Raw genomic sequence first — 23,025 nt, forward strand, 5'->3', positions numbered from 1 at the left:
CCAGATCACAAGTATGCAGCGGGGGGGAAAAAATGAACTGAATAACCCTCCCAGTGCAATTACATGGGCCATTAAATCAATTAGTAAATACTTGAGAAATAAAAGAAAAATGATACATGGTTCTAAAATGTTGGACAAGTAAAAACTTAAAAATCCCTCCCACCCCTGACTCTGCTACACATAAATAAAACCCAATGCAACCAATAACCAACCAAAGACATCTAATTAGTCCAGACAGCTCAGATGAACACATAGGTAATCACACATTTAGACCAATAAACACACAACACATGTCAGGGATTAAGTTGCGAAGTTGTTTTAAACAGGTTATAAAACAAAAACATTGCAGTGATATAACATTGGGATGCTTTTCTTCAGCAGGAACCAAGTTGATGGGAAGACCGTTTGAGGGGAAAGCTGGAAGAAACCCTGTCGCCTGGGTTCACCTTCCAACTGGACGACGACAAGTAAAATAGTTCAGCTGGAAACACTTAAATGAAAGAGAAGCCTAGTTAAAGTCCTGACTAAATCTAGTTAAGAACTAGATTAACTAGATTCTCTAATCTGAATGATCTTGAGTTATTTTGCAAAGGAAATGGGAGCAGGATTTTAAATGTCTACAGCTCTAAAAAGGTGAAAACCATGTATCATTTCCTTCAGCTGTGCACTCATTTTGCGTCTGTCACATAAAATACAGAAACGTTTGTGCAGACAGAACATGCAGACAGAAACTGCCCAACTACAATGATAAATGATCAAATTTATTTCAGTATGTATTTTGTCATTACATAACAGTACTGTAAAATGCTTGCATTTAAATGTGTTCTGTTGCAAAGAAATGTTGACAAAAAAAAAAAGGGAAAACATACAATTTATACCCCTGTTAGGTTACCTGACATCTGTTCTATCGTTCCTGTATTACAGCAACAACGCTTTCTGAAATGCTGTGGATTGTCAGACCATCTCATTTATCCCGATTTTTGGGAAATGTTCCAACCAATAGCTCTGGATGTGGAAGTTCAGCTTTACTGGGGATATAAATGAGCCATACCAACAAGAAAAACAAACAAACAAAAGGCAACAGAAAGGTCATTTTTAACAAGCAGAATCTAATATGCTTGGGTATAACATTTTAGAAGTGTAAATAAATGCAATTTTATTTTTTTTACTTTTGTTAATAACACTACATACATTAATATAGACCACCACTGATTATAATTTAACCATTTTTGTGAAAAGAAACAGCAAAACTCCAAACCCAAACTGTAGCTGTTTTCCTGCTATCTGTACAGTTTTTTTAACCCCTAATGATTACCTAGATAACTCCCTAGCAAGCATTAGTCACTAGAAAAATCAGGAAAAAAAGTAGACTACACCGCAACACCATATTTACAGTATATTATTTATATATTTATATTATGTATATATTTATAACACACTGACTGAGATTATGACAACATAAATTCATAAGCATCATTAGTGCAAGGCATGAGTAAGACCAGTAAAAAAGTTATTGACAAGAAATAGTCTAGATAACTAATGTGTGTGTGCAAATATGTGTTGTGTGTGTAACAACATGTGGGGACATAGAAAAACACAAATAATGTGCTTAACATTGGTATGAATCGGGTGTAACAGACTGTGTGTCTATGATCTGCAGAGTGAGTGTGTGTTCCATTGTGCAAGTGTGTGTAATGTGCATGTGACTATAAGTCTACAGTTGAAATCAGTCACCAGCCAGCCCAGGCAAAGTTCGAATATACTGACACACCAACGTGTCTAAAGCACTTCCTAATCCACGTGTGAAATAATTAGAATTCCACTTTAAACATGAAGAGACCTCATATTGCAGCATCCCACTCATAACCACCACCTTTTTTTTTTTTTTTTACCCTGTGCAAACCCTGCAGCGGTCAAGCAACACTGACATAATGGAGGAGAGAAAAAAAAAAAAAAGCTCTTTGCATAAACAAAATCCTCCAACCCCAGTTTGATGGTTGACACGGGATTAACGAAAGGATGCGACACATAAGAGATGAACGGTTGCTGATGTGTACCTTAGAGGCCTCTCTGTCTTGCTGAGGGGGGGAGGGGGCTTTCAAGTGTTGCAATGGTTCTTGCAGACACTCGACGCTTTAAGGAATACTGCAAAACATGATACAATGCCACCGCGGCCAAAAACAAGCCGGCACAGTCCCTCGGAGGAGACTACAGGTAGAAGAACGTATAACACACACTCTAATTCTAAACTGATGAAGGGAAAGCCAGTGGATTGCTGAGGGAATCAAGAGTTTAAAAGTTTCTTTTAAACTTTGAATAAAAGGTTCTGAAGACATGAGAGGGACACAGATCTCAGGGTTCTTTTTTGACTTTCTACTCAACGTCTTTCCTTTCCTCAGAGCCACATGAAATGGCTCTTTGACTCCAACATTTGTCGCTTTGTTTGTGCTACTATAGACCAAAGGTAAAACAGTTTGATTTTCTTCTTCTTTTTTTTTTACCCACGTAAATACACACGTTTGTGAATTGACAGCTTAAAGAAAAATATTCTAAATAACCAACAAAATAAATCTACCAAAAATGACCAAAAGCAGAAGAATGGTGAAAATAAGAGCAGTAGTTTCCAGAAAAGGGAAGTGACCCCCTTCCTCAAAATTGAACTCCTATCAAAGATGTTGGATGAGCTGAGGCTTCTAATATCTGATCACTGATCCATCAATCAACTGGGAGATGTAAAGTAAAACAGAGTGGTTAGAAGGCTTCTTCAGGTACCAGCAGAACCTTAATGGAAGAGGCAGAGCCCCACAGACATCAGTGAAATGGCACTGACTTTGCTACTGAGATAAAAAGAAACAAAGTGTGAGGGAGGATACAGGGCATCTTTTTCTGTTTCAAACAAAGGGGGACACGTTGCTTTAGTAGCTGCAGTGGCATCTGGGGCGTCGGCCACATTAGTTACTAGTTTACAGGTCAGGGAGGGAAAATTGTGTTCTTCATTCTAGGTAGAGCAGCACGGAGCCTTGGCTGGCTGAGCAGCTTCTGTCAGGTCCACTCCCCTGGTCCGACCGCTGTTAGCTCCTGGAGCTTGAGGCTCATTTTTTGGCAATTTCTTTGCTGAAGATAAGAAAACAAAGAAGCAAAAGAAAAAAAAAGCCATATTTTAGGAACAGAAAGCTCAAGCAATAGATATTTTTTATATTTTAACTAGCATAATGTTAGATGTAACATTATTAATGACCATATCAATAGGTAATATGTCAAGAACCACTTACCAATAGCCATAAATATCTCATTCACATTCATAGATGTCTTGGCTGAAGTCTCCATAAAAAGTAGGCTGTTGTCATCTGCGTATGATTGAGCATCCTGTAAAAAAAGAAAATGGCATGAATATTCAACACAGCTGGACACATTACCATAAAAGACATGTAGAGAATAATCTGCTAGACCAGCGGTATCCAAACTTTTTGCCATGATTGCCAAAATGATCAAGTTGAAAGCACAGGCAGTCTACAAATATTTCAGTCATGAAACAGTTGGATGTTTGTGGTTCTATTAACTCCAAAATAAAGATAAATGCAGAAACCTGGTAAATAAACCAAGAAACAATTTGTGTTGCATCTAATATTTATTTTATTTTACAAAGATTTTATTTCTCTGAGCTAAAAGACAAAATGGGTGCCATCTCCATCAAACGCCTGTGACTGCAGACCACATTTGAACTGTTCATAAAATGTGGTCCGAATTTTGTGGGCCACACAAAAATCTTTCAGTCGCCTTCAAATGGCCCACAGGCCAGATTTTAGACACCCCTGTGCTAGGGAAATGGAAGGCAGAAAGAAAGTATTTAAGCTGCAACCACAACCACAAACCTTAAGTTAATTAAGTCATGTAACACATAGGGCTGCACAATATCACTAATTTATCACTATTGCAGAATTAGTGCACCCAACATACATATTGTGAATATCCAGCTACTGGAAATTACAAAACATGCATGCTAATCATTCAAGTATTATTAAATATCGTAATGAAGGATAGATATTTTAGAAAGTAAAGCGGTGGTAGGGTGCTAAAGTCAAATAAGAAATTATAGCCAAGCTGTTTCAATTTATTTATCACAAGCCATATTTATCAATCACCACACATTGCATATTTACTGTTATTATGCAGCCATAGTGAAAAGCTAACACAAACATGTGGAGAGTCAACGTGGAAAGAAAATCATTCATGATTATCAAAATACTTTACAAATAAAAATCTAATACATGTGGAGTGCATTTATTCCACGACTCAATACCTGGTACAGTTACTATCTATCAACTCTGATCAGTTTTCCTGTCTCTGCTAAGGAAAACATTCCTATAGAATTATGTTGCACTTTTCCAGAGATTTAAAGCATGTAACTAATAGTTAGAATGTAAGACCCTGTCTTCCATCTAAAATAATTTGCCTATACTAGGTTGTCTTCCAGAATTGGCCTGTATTTAACTTCGCACACATCCACATCAACCCTGACCTGGTTAATCTTGTTTTGTTCCATCAGATAAATTCATATTTTAACGCCTTAGGGTGCGGCTGTGAAGTAACAAAAACATGAGAACTGTTACAGTACTTTTTGCAAAGCAATCAGAATATTTGTAATGTGTCTCTTAGGAAACAAACAGGTATGAAATGATGGGTGATTCTATAAAAAAAAGAAACAAAAACCCAATGACTAATTGCAGGATTGCTAAGTGAGTAACAATATGACCTGAAAATCCACAGCTCTCTTGGAGGCCAGGTCGGCTTTATTTCCTGACAGAGCGATGACTATATTAGGACTAGCTTGTCTCTGTAGCTCCTTCACCCAGTTCTTTGCCCGCGCAAAGGACTCCTGCAAAACACACACCATGTGCCATGAGTTAATACTCTCGCTTTACATCATCCTGCAATCAGATGCAAGCAACCTGGTTTCATCTTGCCCTCCTGAATACATACAAGTATCATCAGTGCAACTTTCAAAACTGAGAGCTTGTACAGACGCACCTCGTTTGTGATGTCGTAGACCACGATGGCGGCTTGTGCTCCTCTGTAATACATGGGCGCCAAACTGTGGTACCGCTCCTGACCTGCAGTGTCCCAGATTTCAAACTTCACTGTCGTGTCATCTAGACACACTGTCTGGGTGAGAAAAGCCGCTGAGGGGACAGAATGAGGTGAGAGGCTGAGTTGGGGTTGCATGACGAGCATCCAAACGTAAAGAACTGGTCACATTTAAGAAAAGTCTCCAGAATATGCCAAATCTCAGAATAATTTATCTGCATGAATTATTCACATATATATCAGAACAGGCCATAATTACTTACCTCCTATTGTGCTTTCTTGGAATTCGTGGAACTGGCCCTTGACAAAGCGAAGCACTAAGCTGGACTTCCCAACGGCTGATTCCCCCAACAGCACCAGCTTAAACTGACAGATCTTGTTTCCTGCGTTGGATCCATTGGGTCTTGTAGCTCCTCCTCTGCTGGCCATGGCCTAATTAGATCCTCTGCTATCCTGTGGGCCAAACTTTACGACCTGGGCGTCTGCTGCAGGAAACGAGGAAAGAGGTGTTTGTTTACTGCACGGTAACGATCACGTTAAACTTCAGAATGTAACATAACTTGTCATCCAAAACGTTCTAAACATTAACACATTTCACGGTTTGTTTATGTATAGGTACACAACATATGAACATAACTTATTAAATATCCACATTAAGTATATGTCAAACACAGCTAAATAATAGAAAATCCATACAAAAGTAGTGAAAAGTGTGCCCCTTCCCTGACAGACGACCAACCCCAATTCAGTGATTAAAAAAAATAAGTAAACTAAAATATCCTCACAGTAAAGCCGTTTCAAAGCCTCTGTAATCAAACTGCATCAGGTGATGCTGGAGTAATGACTGAAACATGCTTGGATTTCACCAACACAAACTGATGTATGTTATTTTTTTGGATAACTGGTTCTCTAAGAACAGTAGACAGTAGAGAATGCTGCATTTCACTCAACTAGGGGTGATGTAAAAGAATATTTTAGTAATAGAGTACTCTATAGAATATTTTTTACAATTATTCGAGGAATCCTCTCTCTCTCTGAGTAACATTCCCAACGTTCGCTCCAAAGCCGTGACGACGCGCTTCCGACGCCACAAAAGCTGTCGTAGTCCAGCCATCGCAACTCGAACTTCAACAATCCTTATTTGTCCTCCAAACTCTGCCAAAACGCTGCACGATTCAACACCATGATGTTAGCACTTCACAGCAATTCATAGGCGGAAATAACAAATAATGGTCCGGCCGGAACACGGTGACATAATAAAACATAATTTATCGAAGCTTTGAGGCAGATAAATTTTCCTCGCGGAATATTAATAATTGAGGCACTCGAATCATTCGAGGAACATATCCTCTATCAAACGTCTTCCAGAACAAAGCAAAATAAAAAATAAAATAAACAGACATAGGCGCCTCTCCAGAAAAAACTGACAAGCACAAACAAACATCTCTTTGGACCAGAACAGCAGATTAATATGAATAATTTCCGTTATATGCCTTCAAGCTGTGTGTATCTTTTTCTCAAACATGTTTTACCAGTTCATGTGTCATTATTGACTCATACACTAATGAACTGAACTGAAAGCTGCAACAAGAAGCAACGACTTGACAATTGTTAAGAGTTGAAATCGCTGTCAAAGAAGTAAGGAGGAAACCAACATAAACAGACTAAGAGAAAGAAACAAAAATCCTGTAAGCACAGCCGTGTTTTATTACAGGACAGAAAGAGAAGGAGATCCATCCAACCCACAATATTTAAGCCCGTTTTCTCTGTGAGAGCCACTGTTTAGATGCATACCATGCATTACTGACTAACTTATTTAGGAATAAATTCTAACTGTTGAACACATGGCTGTTGTTAGGAAGTAAATCTTGTCTGAGCGGCATGCAAAGCAGTTTATAAACTCCGTTAAATACAAACTTGGACCTTTGGCATGCTCTCCCCTTGACATTGACAAGTGCTGTTAAAAAGTCAGCTAAATGCAGGCTGATATTGCTCTTAGAGAAGTGTTTGACCCAGATTGCTTCGACCTTTTTTGCAAACGCAAATGTGGAAGTATTCTTTCCATTTTAAAAATATTTATATCCATGTAAGCTTTTCTGTCCATTAATAAAATCAACAGAAATGATACAAGATTATTTATCAACTCACGAAACATTTAGAATTTGTTACACTTAAAAATGGCATTTTTATATTCAACCGACAGCAGAATAAAATTAAAACTAGGTAAATTAGGACTCCCATTTTACTCACAATAAAAATCAAATTCTTTATTAGTTTATTAAGCGGCCATCCCATGAAGTCTGTTTCCAGCAATAACCTGTGAGTTAGTGAAAGGAGTGAACTACAACATATTTTTTACTACACTATACAGAGCTTTGCCGATTTTCTATCTCTCGTTTTTGTAAAGCTTTGACCAATTTTTCTCTTTAAGAGCAATAATATAAGAGAGATATGAGACCAGTATTTAAAGTGCGTTTTCAAGAATTTCTTCAGTGATCGGTCGTTATTTATGCTAGGACCAAGAGTAAAAGCAGTTGCTAAACCGATTTTTACTAGTATTCTACAAGAAATACAAAATAATTTAGTCGACAAACTGGCTTTATATTAGCAATTTGAGCAAACAATTTGTGAATATGCACATTTTCTTGTGCATATTCACAAGAAAATGAGACAAGTCTGTTCAGCCTTCCTATTATCCGTTTAGTCTAACATTCTCTTGCTACAATGAATGAAGTGCACACATTTCAATAAAAATAGTTTCCATTTAAATAGCTTCTCGGGTCCCTATGCTTCCTCCGACACCTCAGTAATACAAAATATAGAAAATATTGAGTCTTCTTTCCACAATAATAACTTCCACATGGAGTGTTGTTGTTCTTGTTAATAAAATTAGGAGCTATTGGCATGTTTTGTCAATTTTAAGACAACCGGATTGGAGGTAACACTTAAAAGTCAAAACTGCCAACGGATAGGCAGATAGACAAATTATCTGTGGGGATCTATTTGAAAGAAATGTAAGCTTCATTTTCAAAGGGCAATTTTAAGGAGGAATGTCTAAAAACCCAAGCATTAGAAAACATGAACACACAAGGAAGAGCAGCAAGAACATAGTCCCTGTCTGTTTATCCAGACAAGGACTGTCAACAAACGATGCACAAGTGCTGTGATCACACACTAGGCGCACTTAACAGTCAATCGTTGACTGTAAACAGATTGGCTCATGCTAGCTGTGGCCCTGAGTCTGTTTTGATATTGGATAGCTACTCCTTTCCCAAATGTAGCTGGTTAGCTTGCACATTGCTAACATACTGCCACCGACTGCTAACTTGACTACAAATTTAACCATTAGCAACTGTAATAATATCCCACAAAACTGCACGAGAGTAAAAATAAGACAATGATATAATAAACTCATGTAAAATGGATGCTAATTGCTAAGGTTGTTACGGCACTTAAACGGGAGTTGCCAAACCCCTAGCAGTAGCATGCTAGCATTGCTGGCATTCCACCCACCCTTTAGTTAAGCTGGTCACTAAACGAGCGGTTTTGTCATAAAACTACCTGAAACAGTCGTTTACAAAGCTACCACACCACCACACACTGTGGACAACAACACCCAGTTGAACCCGACCAAGACCTATAAGTCTGTATGACCCGTGGCTATCAAACATCACAGACTTTAGCCGAAGCCAGCTAACGGAGACCCAACAGAGCAAACGTTAGCGCTAATCACACTCAACCAGCTGCTAACACCAACATGTCCGCTACCTGAGAGCCAGACGATGGGGGGAACTTTTACTCCCACCACTTTGATGTGTATTACACACGGAATCCGGGGCACTGCGGTGAGATTGGTATGGGGAGCCGAGAAAACAATTTCAACAATCCCGTCACGTCTCCTCCTTTCTTTCTTCTGGCAACTTCCCCTTAGAACCAAAACACACAACGAGCTCTTCCGCTCTGCGCCACGTCACACAGTACGTCGGCCCTGGCGACACCAGATACAGCTCATACTGTCAGAGATTAAAAAATAATAATAATAAAAACAAATCATACTGTCAGAGATTAAAAAATAATAATAATAAAAACAAATCATACTATCAGAGATTAAAAAATAATAATAATAATAATAAAATCATACTGTCAGAGATTAAAAAATAATAATAATAATAATAATAATAAAAATCATACTGTCAGAGATTAAAAAATAATAATAATAAAAAAAATCATACTGTCAGAGATTAAAAAAAAAATAAATAAATAAAAATCATACTGTCAGAGATTTTAAAAAAAATCATACTGTCAGAGATTTAAAATAATAATAATAAAAAAAATCATACTGTCAGAGATAAAAAAATATAAAATAAAATAAAAAAATAATTTAAAAAAATCATACTGTCAGAGATTTAAAAATAATAATAATAAAAAAAAATCATACTGTCAGAGATTAAAAAATAATATTAATTAAAAAAAAATCATACTGTCAGAGATTTAAAAATAATAATAATAAAAAAAAATCATACTGTCAGAGATTAAAAAATAATATTAATTAAAAAAAATCATACTGTCAGAGATTAAAATAAATAAATAAATAAATAAAAATCATACTGTCAGAGATTTAAAATAATAATAATAAAAAATCATACTGTCAAAGATTTAAAAATAATAATAATAATAAAAAAATCATACTGTCAGAGATTTAAAAATAATAATAATAAAAAAAATCATACTGTCAGAGATTAAAAAATAATATTAATTAAAAAAAATCATACTGTCAGAGATTAAAATAAATAAATAAATAAAAATCATACTGTCAGAGATTTAAAATAATAATAATAAAAAAATCATACTGTCAAAGATTTAAAAATAATAATAATAATAAAAAAATCATACTGTCAGAGATTTAAAAATAATAATAATAATAAAAAATCATACTGTCAGAGATTAAAAAATAATAATAATAAAATAAAAAAAATAATTTAAAAAAATCATACTGTCAGAGACTTACTGAGAATTTTTTTTAATTTTTATCTTAAAACAGTATTACAATAATAGAGATATAGGCTTGCCACAATTTTTAGACATTTAAGCAGCTTTTTATTATTTAGAAATAATTATTATTCTCTCACAGTAAGGATGCAAGCGTCACAGCAGTGAGTTGAGCATTCATTCTCACACAAAAGAAAAAATAAAAGAATAAGCAGAAAATATACGTGTATAAATATAGATAAAGAACAATAGGTCATTAGCTGTTTTTCTGACAATATATTATTCTTATCTAAAGAATCGACATTAACATGGATAAAACAAAAGCAAAATTTGCACACATGAAAGGATGAGCTTAGAACTGCGCATTTACATTAAAGACTAAGCTGAACAAAGAGCGACATTTTAATTGAAAAATAGGAAGCTCATTTTTGTTTTCCAAAAGAAAATGCAATAGGTTTGCAATGTGTTTTAAGGGCCAATTCATCTACCATGGATATAATTTAAAATGTTAGAAAATAAGCTGAAGGCTGAAGTACATGAAATATCCAGCAGGTGGCGGCTTAACTACACCTTTTTGTTTTTGACAAGGAGAAGAAGAATTCTGACGCTCATCTTCACGGTAGCTTCCGTAGGGCCATTATACCACGTTTTATTAGTCACTGGCCTAGCATTTTCAATCTTTTTGACTGTAATGTGATATTTTTCACAAGACCTTCATCACATTAAGTGCAGCGGCATTCGTACATTTCATGACAGCTTGCTGAACCAGCTGAATAGCGACAGTCATGGAGGAGGAGACGCCAGAGGAGCTGCTGATTAAGCGGCACCGTAAAGAGAAGAAAGACCTGCAGGGTATCAACACTTACTTGCTGCTATTCTTCTGTGTCAGCGGCGGTCTGACAATGTGCTGTGACTTAGTTTGCATCATCGAAGTTTTTAATGTGACTGCTACTTAACTGCAACTGTATAAGACAAGGCTGTCGTTCCAGTACAGTTTGTTTATGATTTTAGACCAACTTCAAATATCCCAAATAGTGGAAAAAAACAGGACACAAACCTTTAGCTTGTCCGTTTTTTCCAGTAAAAATTCTCCTTGTATCATAGCAATCGACATTTGGATTCAGTTTTTGTTCAACCACTCCTATAAATAATTTTATTGTTCTGAAAAGTCTAGCTTTTCAGCTTGGTAAAACTTTTATGTTGTAAAGAGTAATATAAAATTGACATAGTTTAGTTTTAGTGTAAACTCTTTGACAAGAAAGCTGTATTAATGCACTTTATTTTTTTTTTAGCAAAGATCCAGGGTATGAAAAACTCCGTCCCTAAAAATGACAAGAAGAGGAGGAAACAGCTGACGGAGGAAATAGCAAAGTTAGAATCGGATCTCAGTCAGAAGCATGAGGAGGAACTCAAGCAGCTGAAGTCTAAAGCTGAAACAAAGGTAACTTCTTTACTTACAACTGACTTATCAAAAAATGTTAATGTGTTCTGAAGCATGTTTCAGACATGACTTTTTATCTCTCCTTATCAAAATAACGAATACATTACCTTTTACAATACGTGACATATTATTTAAACATCATGCAAAAGAAACAGTTATTCAGATAATAGTATGACACTGACTCATTACCAACCTCAGTAAAATAACCTTTGCTCCCTTTCTTCACCTTAACCAGGTGGAGGAGGTGGTGAACTGTGTGGAGACCATAAAGCTGGAAGGTGGAGAACAAGAAGAGACCAAACAACCACGAGTAACTAAAGCACAGAAGCGAAGGGTGAGAAGCTTTTTAGAATGCTTCCCAGTATTACTGTGTTATAACCGATAGAACTGGTTTACAGTTTTATCTGCCTTTCCTCACACATTCTATAAATTGGTCTGTAATGTACTTAAAGTGCAGTTATCTTGTAGTTGAAGTAAAATTAAGAGTTTACTACCTTAAACATTTATTTATTGCTTCCATTTGAGCTTTTACTGGTGTTAAATCCGTTATTTTTGCATGTACATTTCTCTCCAGGACAAGAAGGCTGCACAGGAGAAGGAGAGAGAAAGCAGGATAGCAGAGGCAGAGGTGCAGAACCTGCAGGGCGTGAGGCACCAGGAGGGTTTAAAGCTAGCTCAGAATCTTGCCCAGCAACAGCTTCAGATAAAGGAGATTTCATCTGATGGACACTGCATGTACCGTGCCATTGAAGACCAGCTAGCACAGCGATTAAAGGTGGCTTATTTAAATGGCATACTGAAATTATTTGACTATCTAATCACACATGCACTAGGCAAAACAATTGTTGATGTTCTTTTTGTAGATTCTCCATTTGAAATGCCCGGTTGGAGACTTTTTTAGAAACCATTTGTACTTGTTTTCGATGCAAAAAAAACACTGTCATAGTTCTTCTGTTTTCTCTTAGTCTGGGCTAAAGATGAGTGTGAAGGAGCTCCGATCCCGCACTGCTGAACACATGAGAAACCACGCTGACGACTTTCTGCCTTTCCTCACTAACCCCAACACTGGGGACATGTTCACAACTGGTACCTGACGTCCTTATGGCTCTACATGAAGATACTGACAGAGGTGCAGGTAAACCACGAAATAAATGTTAACTTTTTGTGTTTGTTTCCAGACGAGTTTGAGAAATACTGCAGCGATGTGGAGCACACAGCAGCTTGGGGTGGCCAGCTGGAAGTGAGTTACCCCGCAGCTTTATTTGCCAATTTTTAGGAAACCACATGCATTTAGAGCAGTTAATTTGTTCTTATGCTTTTCATTCATTTTGTGTTGCTCTTGTTCACAGCTCCGAGCTTTGACTCAGGTGCTAAATTTGCCAATAGAAGTGATCCAGGCCGACTCCCCATCAATCAGGATTGGAAAGGAATATGATGGTGAAGTCATCACTCTTGTGTAAGATTAATGCTTCATAATCGCACTTTAAACAGAAGGGAGAAGTTAAATAAGAGATACCAGTGTGGTTAGAAATGGTTTACATCTGCATTAAACAGTGTGACTAGATTTGCATCCGTTGCAGGAAAGCATTCACTGCAGGCTTTCTGCATTTAAATGTAGCCTTATTATGCAAAATTAGTCTCTCTCATGACTTTGATGCACAGCAGCACTGAGATCATTTTCTATATGCACCGGTAGTTATATTCCAATAATATATGCCTTAGCTGTTGTTAATGCATAATTGAACAGCATGTAAATATGAACATCTGATAGCATAACAGCCATCTCATAGTGTGTAAAGTTGTTGTAGGTAAATAAATCTATTCAGTCACAGAATATATTTTGTTGTTGCTTACAGATATATGCGTCATGCCTATGGTCTAGGAGAGCACTACAACAGTGTGGAGCGGTTAAAGGATTCAACCGGTGCTGAAGACAACTGAGAGTCCCACATCTGTGACAGGAATAAACGTCTTTATTTAAGAGAGAACGAAACAAGCACTTCATGAACTGTACTTTGTTTATTACATGTGTATACAGAGGTTGTACACCACCTCTGAGACCGTTATGAAAACAAACAGCTGCTTTTTTTTCCTGAATGGAGATTATTTTCTTTCAGAGTTTAAATGGAAACAAAAGGGTCACGATATCAAAATCCATTATTTCAGTGATACGATACTGAATCATTGTGCTCTTATAAAGTTGTTTTATATTAAACACTTTTGAGCCCCACTGATTGTCTCAAGGTTTCCTCGGTTTTATTAGCAGCATTTTTGTTGTTACACAAATCTGTGTGGACAGAGTATGAGCAACCTCTTCAATAGAACTTTATCCAGTCTCAACCAAGTCAGCTAATAATCATATTCCAAGCATAGTTGACTTGTAAAACCTGTAAAATAGTGGCCAGCTTGCTTTATTGAGGTGTGACCAATAGAGGTCGCACTTGCCCAAAGCAAGAACTTGAACAAGATTGTTGACTTTTGTCGCCATGGGAACTCAACAGAAAGAGGCTAACAAGAGGTGGGACTAGGAAAATGGCCTATGGTGTAGCTCTTAGAGGAACCGCGGTCAGAGCTTTATGTGGCAAAGGAAACTCTTTAAATCTGAATTCAAATGGGTTGAAGAGTGTTCCTGAGTTTGTTTCCAGATTCCCAAACCTCTCAGTCCTTCTGTTGTGCCACAACTCTATCTCTGCCCTCCCAACCCACCTCCAGTCTCTGTGTCACGTGAGTTTCCTCTTATTTCTCGTAATCTGCCTAACAAATCACAAAAATTGCTCAATCTACTATTTTGGCTTTATCTTCAAGCTAACAGAACTGAATTTGGGAAATAATGCCCTGAGGGAGTTCCCTGTAGTTCTCAGCCACCTGGGTTCACTGAGAAAACTCTATCTCTACCGCAACAAAATTGATGTGGTGTCACCTGATGCAATTGGTAGGCAGGTCTGGACTGTTTGGGGTTGGTAACACAGACTCTGAATCGACTCAATGACTGCCTCATCATGTTTTGAAGGTCACTTAGGAAACCTTGTTGTCCTCAATCTCAACCACAACAACATTCAAAGGTTACCACCAGAAATTGGCAGGTAAATAAATGTACCCACTCTGTCTAAAATTGTTCTCTTTTTTCTTTACTCGCAATGTTCTCCACAATTTTTTTTAGATTTTGAAAATTTTCACTTAATTTCTTTAAGAGTAGAGTAGAAAGAGTAGAATCATCTCACAGTAAAAAAATGTGAGATGTACTGTGTATAGTTAGTACTTTGGCCTCCCTGCTGTTATTACTTTACATAATCCCACATTATGTAAAGTGGGCTTGCTCCACTTTTGCCTATGGAGCAAGCCTTATGCTTCTACAACATTTTCAAGAGTTTGTATCACACAGAGACGGATCTTTGTTGGTTTTAACTCTGGTGAATCACTTCTGAGATGATCTTGGACAAATATTTTGGTGTGAAAATCTCAGTTTTCTGACTGAGGCCACCAGGTTTTTGTTATAAATCTGTTCTTTTTACTCCTTTATCATGTTCTTCCTCACAATTCGTACGCAAAATAAACCTGGATCATCATCCTTGTTTGTCACAGTCCCAGTTGTTTTAAGCTCCAAAAACAATAGTAATTTAATTGGAGCTCATATGGTTAAGACTTAGGTGAGTAGCACATCTTTATTACCTAAAGAGCATGTTTTCTCTTTTCTTTCCTATTTTTGAGAGAGCTTGCGAGGAACAGGGCTTGCCTCATGTATTTTTTAAACGCACAATTTGCTTATCATGAAACTTTTGGCCTACTGTACCTAATGCATGCAATTTTAAATATTTTTGAGATTATTATTTATATTTAGTGCATTAAATTAGTTTAAGGCACTAAACACATTTGCCAGCATCAGAATAGTGAGATGATCAAATGAGAAATATTATATTTCTTTGTCAGAGACTTTGAAAATCTGTTTATTTGCAGGCTGAGGAAGCTTCAGCAGCTCAGTATGCTTGATAACAAGCTGGAGGAGCTTCCTGGTGAAGTTGGTTGTCTTAAAAAGCTATCTGAGCTCAACCTTACCTTTAACAATCTCTCAAGGCTACCTCGGCAGCTGTACTTTTGCAGAAACCTCATAAAGCTGTACGTAGCCAGAAACAGGCTGACAAACCTGCCAGAGGTGGGTATGTACTAATTGCTTTGTTAAAGCAGGCATAATTTATGGCAGCTTGTAAGGTGCAACAGCTGGAAGCACCAAATTTAAGTCTGACTTTTTAAAAAAAATACATGGTGACTAAAACTTCACCCATCTGGCTTTTCCTGCAGGGAATAACAGCTCTTGTTAAACTTCGAGTTCTGGATGTGGCTGGGAACATGCTGTCCATATTTCCTATGGAGGTACACTGGACAGTAAAATCCACAATATTATGGTTTTCTTCTAAAAAGGAAATAAATGACATCGCATAATGTGTATATTGGAAATATTTAGTTCCACCTGCTGCACCTGAAGGAGCTGTACTGTGAGGAGAACTGGCTGATTAAACTTAAACCGGTGCCAATACTGCCGCATCCTGAGAACCTGTCACTGAAGGTCAAGCTATTCTTCACATAACCGTCATGTTTGTAACTCAAACTCTTGTCGTTGTGTAACTGTGACCCAGATGTGTCTCTGTAGGAACTGGCTGCCAGGTTTGTTTTGTTAGAAGTCAGAAAGCAGTTCTCTCTGATCAACTTGAGTCTCCCTCACTACCCAGAGCTGAATGACCTGTTGTCCGGCAGCAACTGTTGTACAGAGTGCAATGGCCCCTTCCTCAATACATGGGTGGAGTGTGTGCATTTTGTCAATCTGAAGAAGGTCAGAATGCCACTTTCTAAACACATTGATATCTTCTACTGTATGTTTGTGATGAAAACCGCTACAGTGACAGGTTATTCTAATTTTTAATCTATGTGCTTCAACATTCAAATGTTCGCATGCAGGTAAAACTTGACCAAGAAGATGAAGTATGTTAGACAAACTGATTTTGAATTTTTTTGATTAGTTATTGTGTAAAATGATCAGATTGCTCGCAACTTGGAGCACAAATGACAAACTTGTGCAAAGAGAGCATCAGTTTGCGATTTAGTCCTATCTTGGACAAATTTCAGTTTAAACATCAATGATGACCAGCTTCAGCTCTGAAGTTGTTTGTGGTTTTGTGTTTTCACATTCATCTTCAGTTTTCTGCTAACTTTTCAACACCAAGTAATATAATTTAACTATTTTTATGTGAACAAAACATGATTTCCTGCATGTTCTTGTGGATAACTTACTCTTTCCCTATATGATCCTCTCCCTGGACTATCAATGGATTTGCTTTTAGTCTGATTTGTCATCATCATTCTCTTCCAGTATGGATAAGAATACTCCTCAATTTTCTCTTTAATGTGTACAAAATCTATGTTGAGTCAAAAAGAAAAAATATTTAGCTTATTTTGTGACATTTCTTAGCCTAATGAATGTTTTTTTCTCTGGAAGAACTCACACCTTGTGCAGGATACAATTTGAGAAATATAAACATTAGAATAAAATTAGAGCTTCACTGATCAGACTTTTCTTAAAAACACACAAAAAGGTCCATGAAGGAACATCCTGTTGGTCGATGTGTTTATGGTAGGAGTTCTATTGAGTTTTATCAGCAGAAAAAAACAAAAGTGATCAGAGCCTTTCAAGAGAAAATTGGATCAATTTAGCCTCTGATTATTTGGTCATCTTTCTTTCTAATCAACATACTTTGTTCTTGTGTCATAGTTGAGTAAACAGGTAATTGCCCACGTGTTCAGAATTTAACTTTGGATCTTTTTATTTATTTTTACATATTGCAATTAATGACAGCTTTGTAAAATGACTTGTCTTTATCTTTTTTAAAAATGTGATACTCATATCAATCATTTCATAAGGGCTTTCAAGGGCTCAAGTACTTTCAAGAACACTGGAAGTGTGGAACTATAATGAAATATTCAACCTTGACTTTCTCTTTTGTGAAAACACTGTGTATATGTACAGTACAGACCAAAAGTTTGGACACACCTTTCTAATTCAATGGGTTTTCTTAATTTTCATGACTATTTATAAGGCAAGAAATCCCACTTATTAACCTGACAGGTCACCTATGAAGTGAAAACCATTTCAGGTGACGACCTCTTGAAGCTCATCAAGAAAATGCAGAGTGTGTGCAAAGCAGTAATCACAGCAAAAATGTTGCTACTTTGAAGAAACTAGAATATAAGGGGTATTTTCAGTTGTTTTACACTTTTTTGTTTAGTGCATATTTCCACATGTGTTATTCATAGTTTTGATGCCTTCAGTGTGAATCTACAATGTCAATAGTCATGAAAATAAAGGAAACTCATTGAATTAAAAGGTGTGTCCAAACTTTTGGTCTGTACTGTACATGTTTACAAGAAAAAGAGAAAGAAAAACGTTGTTTTTTATTTCCCCCTTTTTTATATACTTATCTTTTAAATGTCTTTATTGACAACAAAATGGAAATTTTTTTTAAAGCTTATTCTGAAATAGTGAAAACATTCAGCGGCTAAGGTACACTTTCTCTGTGTCGTTTGTCTGCTGTAGGACATGAACCTGAGGAGTTGTCTCACTATTCCAGTCCGGTCTCTCCTGTGTTCATACAAATGCTTCAGAGCACAAGGACCCTGCTACTATGCCGTTGAGAGGAAATAAATGCAGGAATGCTGAAGGGTGCTTGTCTCTGTGGCCACAGAGTCAAGTGGCCACTAGGTGGCAGCAGAATAACGTGGTACTATTTTAACCCAGGCCAGGTTCACTGTCAGATACGAGTTCAAACAAAAAGTTTTTTCTGTCTCATCTATAGTTTTCATACAACTCAGTGAGGGAAACATCAGGCTTAAAGGATGAAGGGGGCAATTAAAAGCGCTGTTAGTTTGGAAAAAACATCTTTTAATTGTCTTTGATGGATACATGCTGCTAATGTTCTGTACATAGGTCGACTTGTGAAGGTGTGCATGCAAATAACCTCTTATCTGTTTATGAAGGTCAAGGAATATGTGAAGCTATTTAATAATTTATATAACAACAATATAAAATCTTCCCCTTACCTTGTCTGAATGTAGATTTCTAATTTCTACCTCCATCTCCTCCTGGTGGCATCTGTTCCAACCTGCCAGACAGGAGAAAGCTAGAGAAAGAGAGATAGAGGGAGGGATGGAGAGAACTTCATTGCAAGCAAATTAATTTCTCATCCACGCCTCCAGAGCCTAGCAGCTTGTTCACTTGCTGCCGCGGCCGCCGCCGCCGCTGCTGCTGCTGTTGAGCGTGTCTGCTGAGTCGGAGCCTCATACATAATGCATCAGGTTTAATTGCAAACCCAGAAACTAATGACTTTGGACTGGTTAACAGCAGGGGAGCCATACATCTCGAGCAAACTGAATGAAAAATCAGCTCAGAGGAGAGAAAAAAAGGAGCCTAGCCCTTAATTGATGAATAATTGAAGCGGCGAGCTACAGGGCATAATTGTGACATTTTGTTTCAATCAATTTCCAAGTGGTGTGGGCGAAAGTGCACTTAAAGCGAAAAGGCAGTGACAGTGGATGTGAAAGAAAGGGAGAGATAGATAGAGAAAGAGAATGGATGGTGATGGAAATGAACGTGTCTTCAGTCATTGAAATGACATTTAGTGGAGCAAAAGATGGGAACAAATGACTTCCCTCCCCGTCTACCTCTTAATTCTGCTCCAACTCATTTTATGCTTACTATTGAGTCACTTTTTTTCTGTCTGCCACTGGATGTATTTTATTTTTTTTAAAAAGTAAAAAAATATTGAGAGCCACAAACATCTTTCTAATGCTTTTAGATTATCCATTTACAAGCTAGCTGATTTCAACAGTGTGTTGATGCAGTCCTTCTCATTTACAGTTTCTGCTCCACATTCTCTGAGTTACTTTTTAAAATTTCTGGTATCAAGCTTATACTTGATCTTTACTGCACAAAACATGTAAAAGCTTCACCACTGAAAAGAGACGAATGCGAAACTGCCGTTCAATATAATCTTTAGCAGTGAGCATGGCTGATAAATAGGTCATTCCATTCTGCTGGCCACATACTAGCAGGTGAAGGGCAAACAGTACTTTTCTTCTTGCAGGCAGCATATGCTGGGTCCAACAGCGCCAACATGGTGACCTCGGGAGTAGCCGTTAGTCTGGTGTCAAGCTTTATGCATGCAGTCAAAGACACACTTCATCAAACTGCAGAAGAGTAAACAAAAAGTGCTTAAACGAGTGAGCATAATGTTATGTTTAGAATGACTCTTATTAGGATTCGATGACAAACTTTCACAATAATGTTGAAGTGGAAGGAAAAAAAAGCTGTTATTGTTTTCTTTTTTCTTACAAATGGAAAATCTGGAAAGTGGTGTGCATTTATTTTGAAGTGTCAATACTTCACTAACCACTTCGTCCATTATGCCTCTACGGATTTGTTGCTATTATATTGCTTCAGGATTTACGTATTGGCCACACCTCTGTGCATATGCACTCACATGCTCTGTTTTTCTCTCCTGTTTTTGTGTGTGCGTGCGTGTGTGTATGTTCGTGTGCTTCCTAAAACCGCACAGGGTGATTGACGTCTATGTAAATAGGAAGATTGCACCCTCAAAGGAGACGCCATACGGATGGGAGCTCCACACCGACGAAAGGCCCCTACAAAAACGGCGCTTGTAAATTCCTGACATGCCTTACATATGTTAATGAGCCTCTATCCAACTCTGATATAATTACTGTGAGGGACATGTTGCCTTTGGTGAAAATGTCTGTCTCGTGTGCTGTGGCTACCTTATGGGGAAGAGAAAAAGTAAAGAACGATAAAGTGGTGAATACATAAATTCTCATTTACCGTGGTCAGAGGTAGAAGAGAGTGAGGTTGGCAAATTCACTCTGCATGATGTATTTATGCGAAGGCAGCGTGGGTTCATTATAATCCTCTTTTGTTCAAGTGCTTTCTGCGGTCTTCTATTGTTTCTGAGGAGATGTTTAGTTTGCCTTGTCAGTTGAAGCACTTATACAACAACAAAGCAAAAGTTGCCGGAGGCCTCCTGAGCACAGAATGTATCCTGCATGGGATTGTAACGATCAGGTTTTATATTCGAACTTTCTAAAAATTGGTTGACTTCTTTAAATTTTATTGCCTGTTTTGTGTCGAGTCTTTAGTACAGTGCTTGTCATGTTATCCCTTCATCGTTTTGTGCTTTTTTCTACCACAGCTTTGGTATTTTTATACCCCACAAAAATTAGCCGTGTCATGCTTGACATACTTGCAGTGGTGGTTTTTGATATTGGCAACTTGGGCAGTTGTTCAGGGCGGGCTCCAGCGAGGGCATATAAGCACCAGATTAAAAACAGGCTTTTTAGCTCTTAGTTGCACTGTCAACAGGGAGTCCTTTCTTGAGGGACTGGGCTGCCCAGAAGTTCAATCTGTTTCTATTTTTTTTTTACTGGTTTTCACGAGGCATGGTGGTGCTGTCCTGGAGTAACATTAGAGTTCTTGGGAATGTTTCATTTAAAGTGAAACAAATATTTAAACTATACCAACCCAAAGTTACTTGAGACAGTTTATTAGGAGAAGTGCATTATTTTGGTTTGATCAGGGGCCATAATTTGTCATATTTCTTAACACTGAACATGCTCGAACATGAACCATAATACTGGAAATAGGTTAACATGATAAAAAATATACTGGTGAAAAAATAAGTTGTAAATCGGATGTGAAGATTCATCATTTATTTCCTTTATACATTTACGTAACACATTTTTCTTGATAATTAGTTATTTGTTTGACAATAAACTGATATGCAATTAAGTACATAAATATACAAACGTTTGCTAACATGGGAAAGAAGGAAGTAGGTTGTGTGGAATCTATGACATTTGGACACCAAATGTGAGTGAAAAATCGCCAAAGGGGTCAAATGTTCTGGAGACTCCATTAAATTGACTACTAGGTACACAACAAAAACAATGAAACCACAGAAATGTGCAAATTGCAAACAGAAAACGTCCCTGACCTATGAATCCGGCTTGCAGTGTGAGTCACTGGTGGACTGTCTTCCTTGCTCCTTGTAAAACAAAATTTGTGTTAGAACCAAACGGCCCCTTTCTGTCATAAGGTGTTTTGTGAAAGGGACCCGTCTAACATGTGGACTTGCTCCGACCCAAGCCGTTCCACTGTAGCACCGGTATTGTTATTGTCCTGCTGGAAGATAAGTCCCCTCTCCAGTCTCAAGTTTTCTGCAGCTTCCAACAGGTTTTCTTCCAGCATTTTATTTGCTGTTAAAAATAAGAAAGTATATATTTATATCTCTGTTAGATTTTAAATGATTTTCATTCAACCGAGAAGGTTGTTTCTCATATGAAATCAGATAGGCATCTCTCAAGTGATAACAGAACAAGCGTTACCTCTCTGGCATTATCTCCTTGTGTTAAGATCAGCGTTGTGTTTTCTGCTCTGTTGATAACTGTTGCATTTTGCCTCTTTTTGTTTTCCCACAAATATTTTCTGATGTTTTTCACAAAGTTCCACATCTCAGGACACTTCAAACATGTTTCGTCATCCTCCCAATTTCCAAAGTCCTTCACATGGTCTAAGCAAGCCTCTTTTCTTTAGCGACTCAGCAGCCAAAGGTGGTTCTGTTAAAATGAGTCCCATCAATTGCTGGTGCAGAAGTTCTGCGGATGGCAGAGCAGTCTCAGACTGCTGTGCAGCATTGGTGCCCATGGCAGATTCTGGTGTGGTGCCATTGGCAGAGCACCAGGATATTGTCTGCCTGATAGCTGCACAATCAATTCTTAATTGTTGTTAATCACGATAGGCACTAGGGGGCAGTGTGATTCTCTGCTGGTTAAGCAGATGAATTGAGATTGAGACTGATAAGTAGCAAACCTGATGAATCTAAAAGATAGAACTGCTAATAAAAAAACGAGAACAATGAGCTGGTATTAAAATGAAAGCGTAATTGAAATCCAAGCATCCGTTCAAAACGTTTGCATGAACCGTTTGGCTTTTAAATGTAATAAAGGAGAGCAAAGATTTCTAGGTTTAGAGAAAGAGAAAGTTTCTTTTTTTGCAGTCATTGTTGCATGTCAATTACACATAAGATGGCAAAGGCACCAGATGTGCGAGACTGTGCGTTAGAATCAAAACAATGCAACAAAAGGGTCTTCTCAATAGAAATTAGAAAGTGAAAAGAAATAATCCAGACAAGCTTGATGTAAAAGGGCACCCAGCTATGGAAGGATGCAGCAAAACAAAGCCACCCAGATGCAATAACCTAGCTTTCAGCACAAACCTCTTTTTTTGTGTGCTCATATTCGCATCACCAAGTATAAATAAAAAACAGTCAGAGTCCTTTGTGGTTGCAAGGAAGTGATTCCATTACGGAAACATTCCTCATTAGGGGAGTTCTGAGACAAGAGCCCGGTCGTCAGGCCAGACCCCCCCTCCACCCTCTCTCTCACTGGCAGTTCTGGGT

General features: G+C 37.5%; 4 protein-coding genes across 5 annotated transcripts in view; 3 read left to right on the forward strand and 1 right to left on the reverse strand.

Moving 5' to 3' along the window:
* The window catches only part of aunip (aurora kinase A and ninein interacting protein), a 954,922-nt gene that overhangs the window by 318,083 nt on the left and 613,814 nt on the right, over window positions 1-23,025 (forward strand). The gene's annotated exons all lie outside the window — the stretch shown is intronic.
* rab5aa (RAB5A, member RAS oncogene family, a) lies at window positions 301-9,032 on the reverse strand. Of its 2 annotated transcripts, none has more exons than XM_028036598.1 (6): window positions 8,854-9,032; window positions 5,349-5,567; window positions 5,029-5,180; window positions 4,754-4,876; window positions 3,273-3,366; window positions 301-3,114 (listed from the first exon to the last, which is right to left on the reverse strand). In XM_028036598.1, exons 2-6 carry the CDS (start codon window positions 5,512-5,514, stop codon window positions 2,999-3,001), a joined length of 651 nt encoding a protein of 216 aa, XP_027892399.1. In that variant the 5' UTR covers window positions 5,515-5,567; window positions 8,854-9,032; the 3' UTR covers window positions 301-2,998. The 2 variants fall into 2 exon arrangements, with proteins under 2 accessions (XP_027892399.1, XP_027892398.1); XM_028036597.1 differs by having other exon boundaries at window positions 5,349-5,570; window positions 8,854-9,031.
* Window positions 10,658-13,745, forward strand: otud6b (OTU deubiquitinase 6B). Its single transcript, XM_028036585.1, has 8 exons — window positions 10,658-10,926; window positions 11,367-11,515; window positions 11,751-11,849; window positions 12,090-12,290; window positions 12,481-12,601; window positions 12,694-12,755; window positions 12,865-12,971; window positions 13,372-13,745. Exons 1-8 carry the CDS (start codon window positions 10,860-10,862, stop codon window positions 13,454-13,456), a joined length of 891 nt encoding a protein of 296 aa, XP_027892386.1. The 5' UTR covers window positions 10,658-10,859; the 3' UTR covers window positions 13,457-13,745.
* lrrc69 (leucine rich repeat containing 69) lies at window positions 13,872-18,222 on the forward strand. Its single transcript, XM_028036580.1, has 8 exons — window positions 13,872-14,239; window positions 14,321-14,447; window positions 14,526-14,598; window positions 15,470-15,665; window positions 15,812-15,883; window positions 15,975-16,076; window positions 16,161-16,340; window positions 18,099-18,222. Exons 1-8 carry the CDS (start codon window positions 14,048-14,050, stop codon window positions 18,204-18,206), a joined length of 1,050 nt encoding a protein of 349 aa, XP_027892381.1. The 5' UTR covers window positions 13,872-14,047; the 3' UTR covers window positions 18,207-18,222.

The sequence above is a fragment of the Xiphophorus couchianus genome, chromosome 13 (assembly GCF_001444195.1).
Source record: "Xiphophorus couchianus chromosome 13, X_couchianus-1.0, whole genome shotgun sequence".
In the NCBI taxonomy this organism is placed as follows: domain Eukaryota; kingdom Metazoa; phylum Chordata; class Actinopteri; order Cyprinodontiformes; family Poeciliidae; genus Xiphophorus; species Xiphophorus couchianus.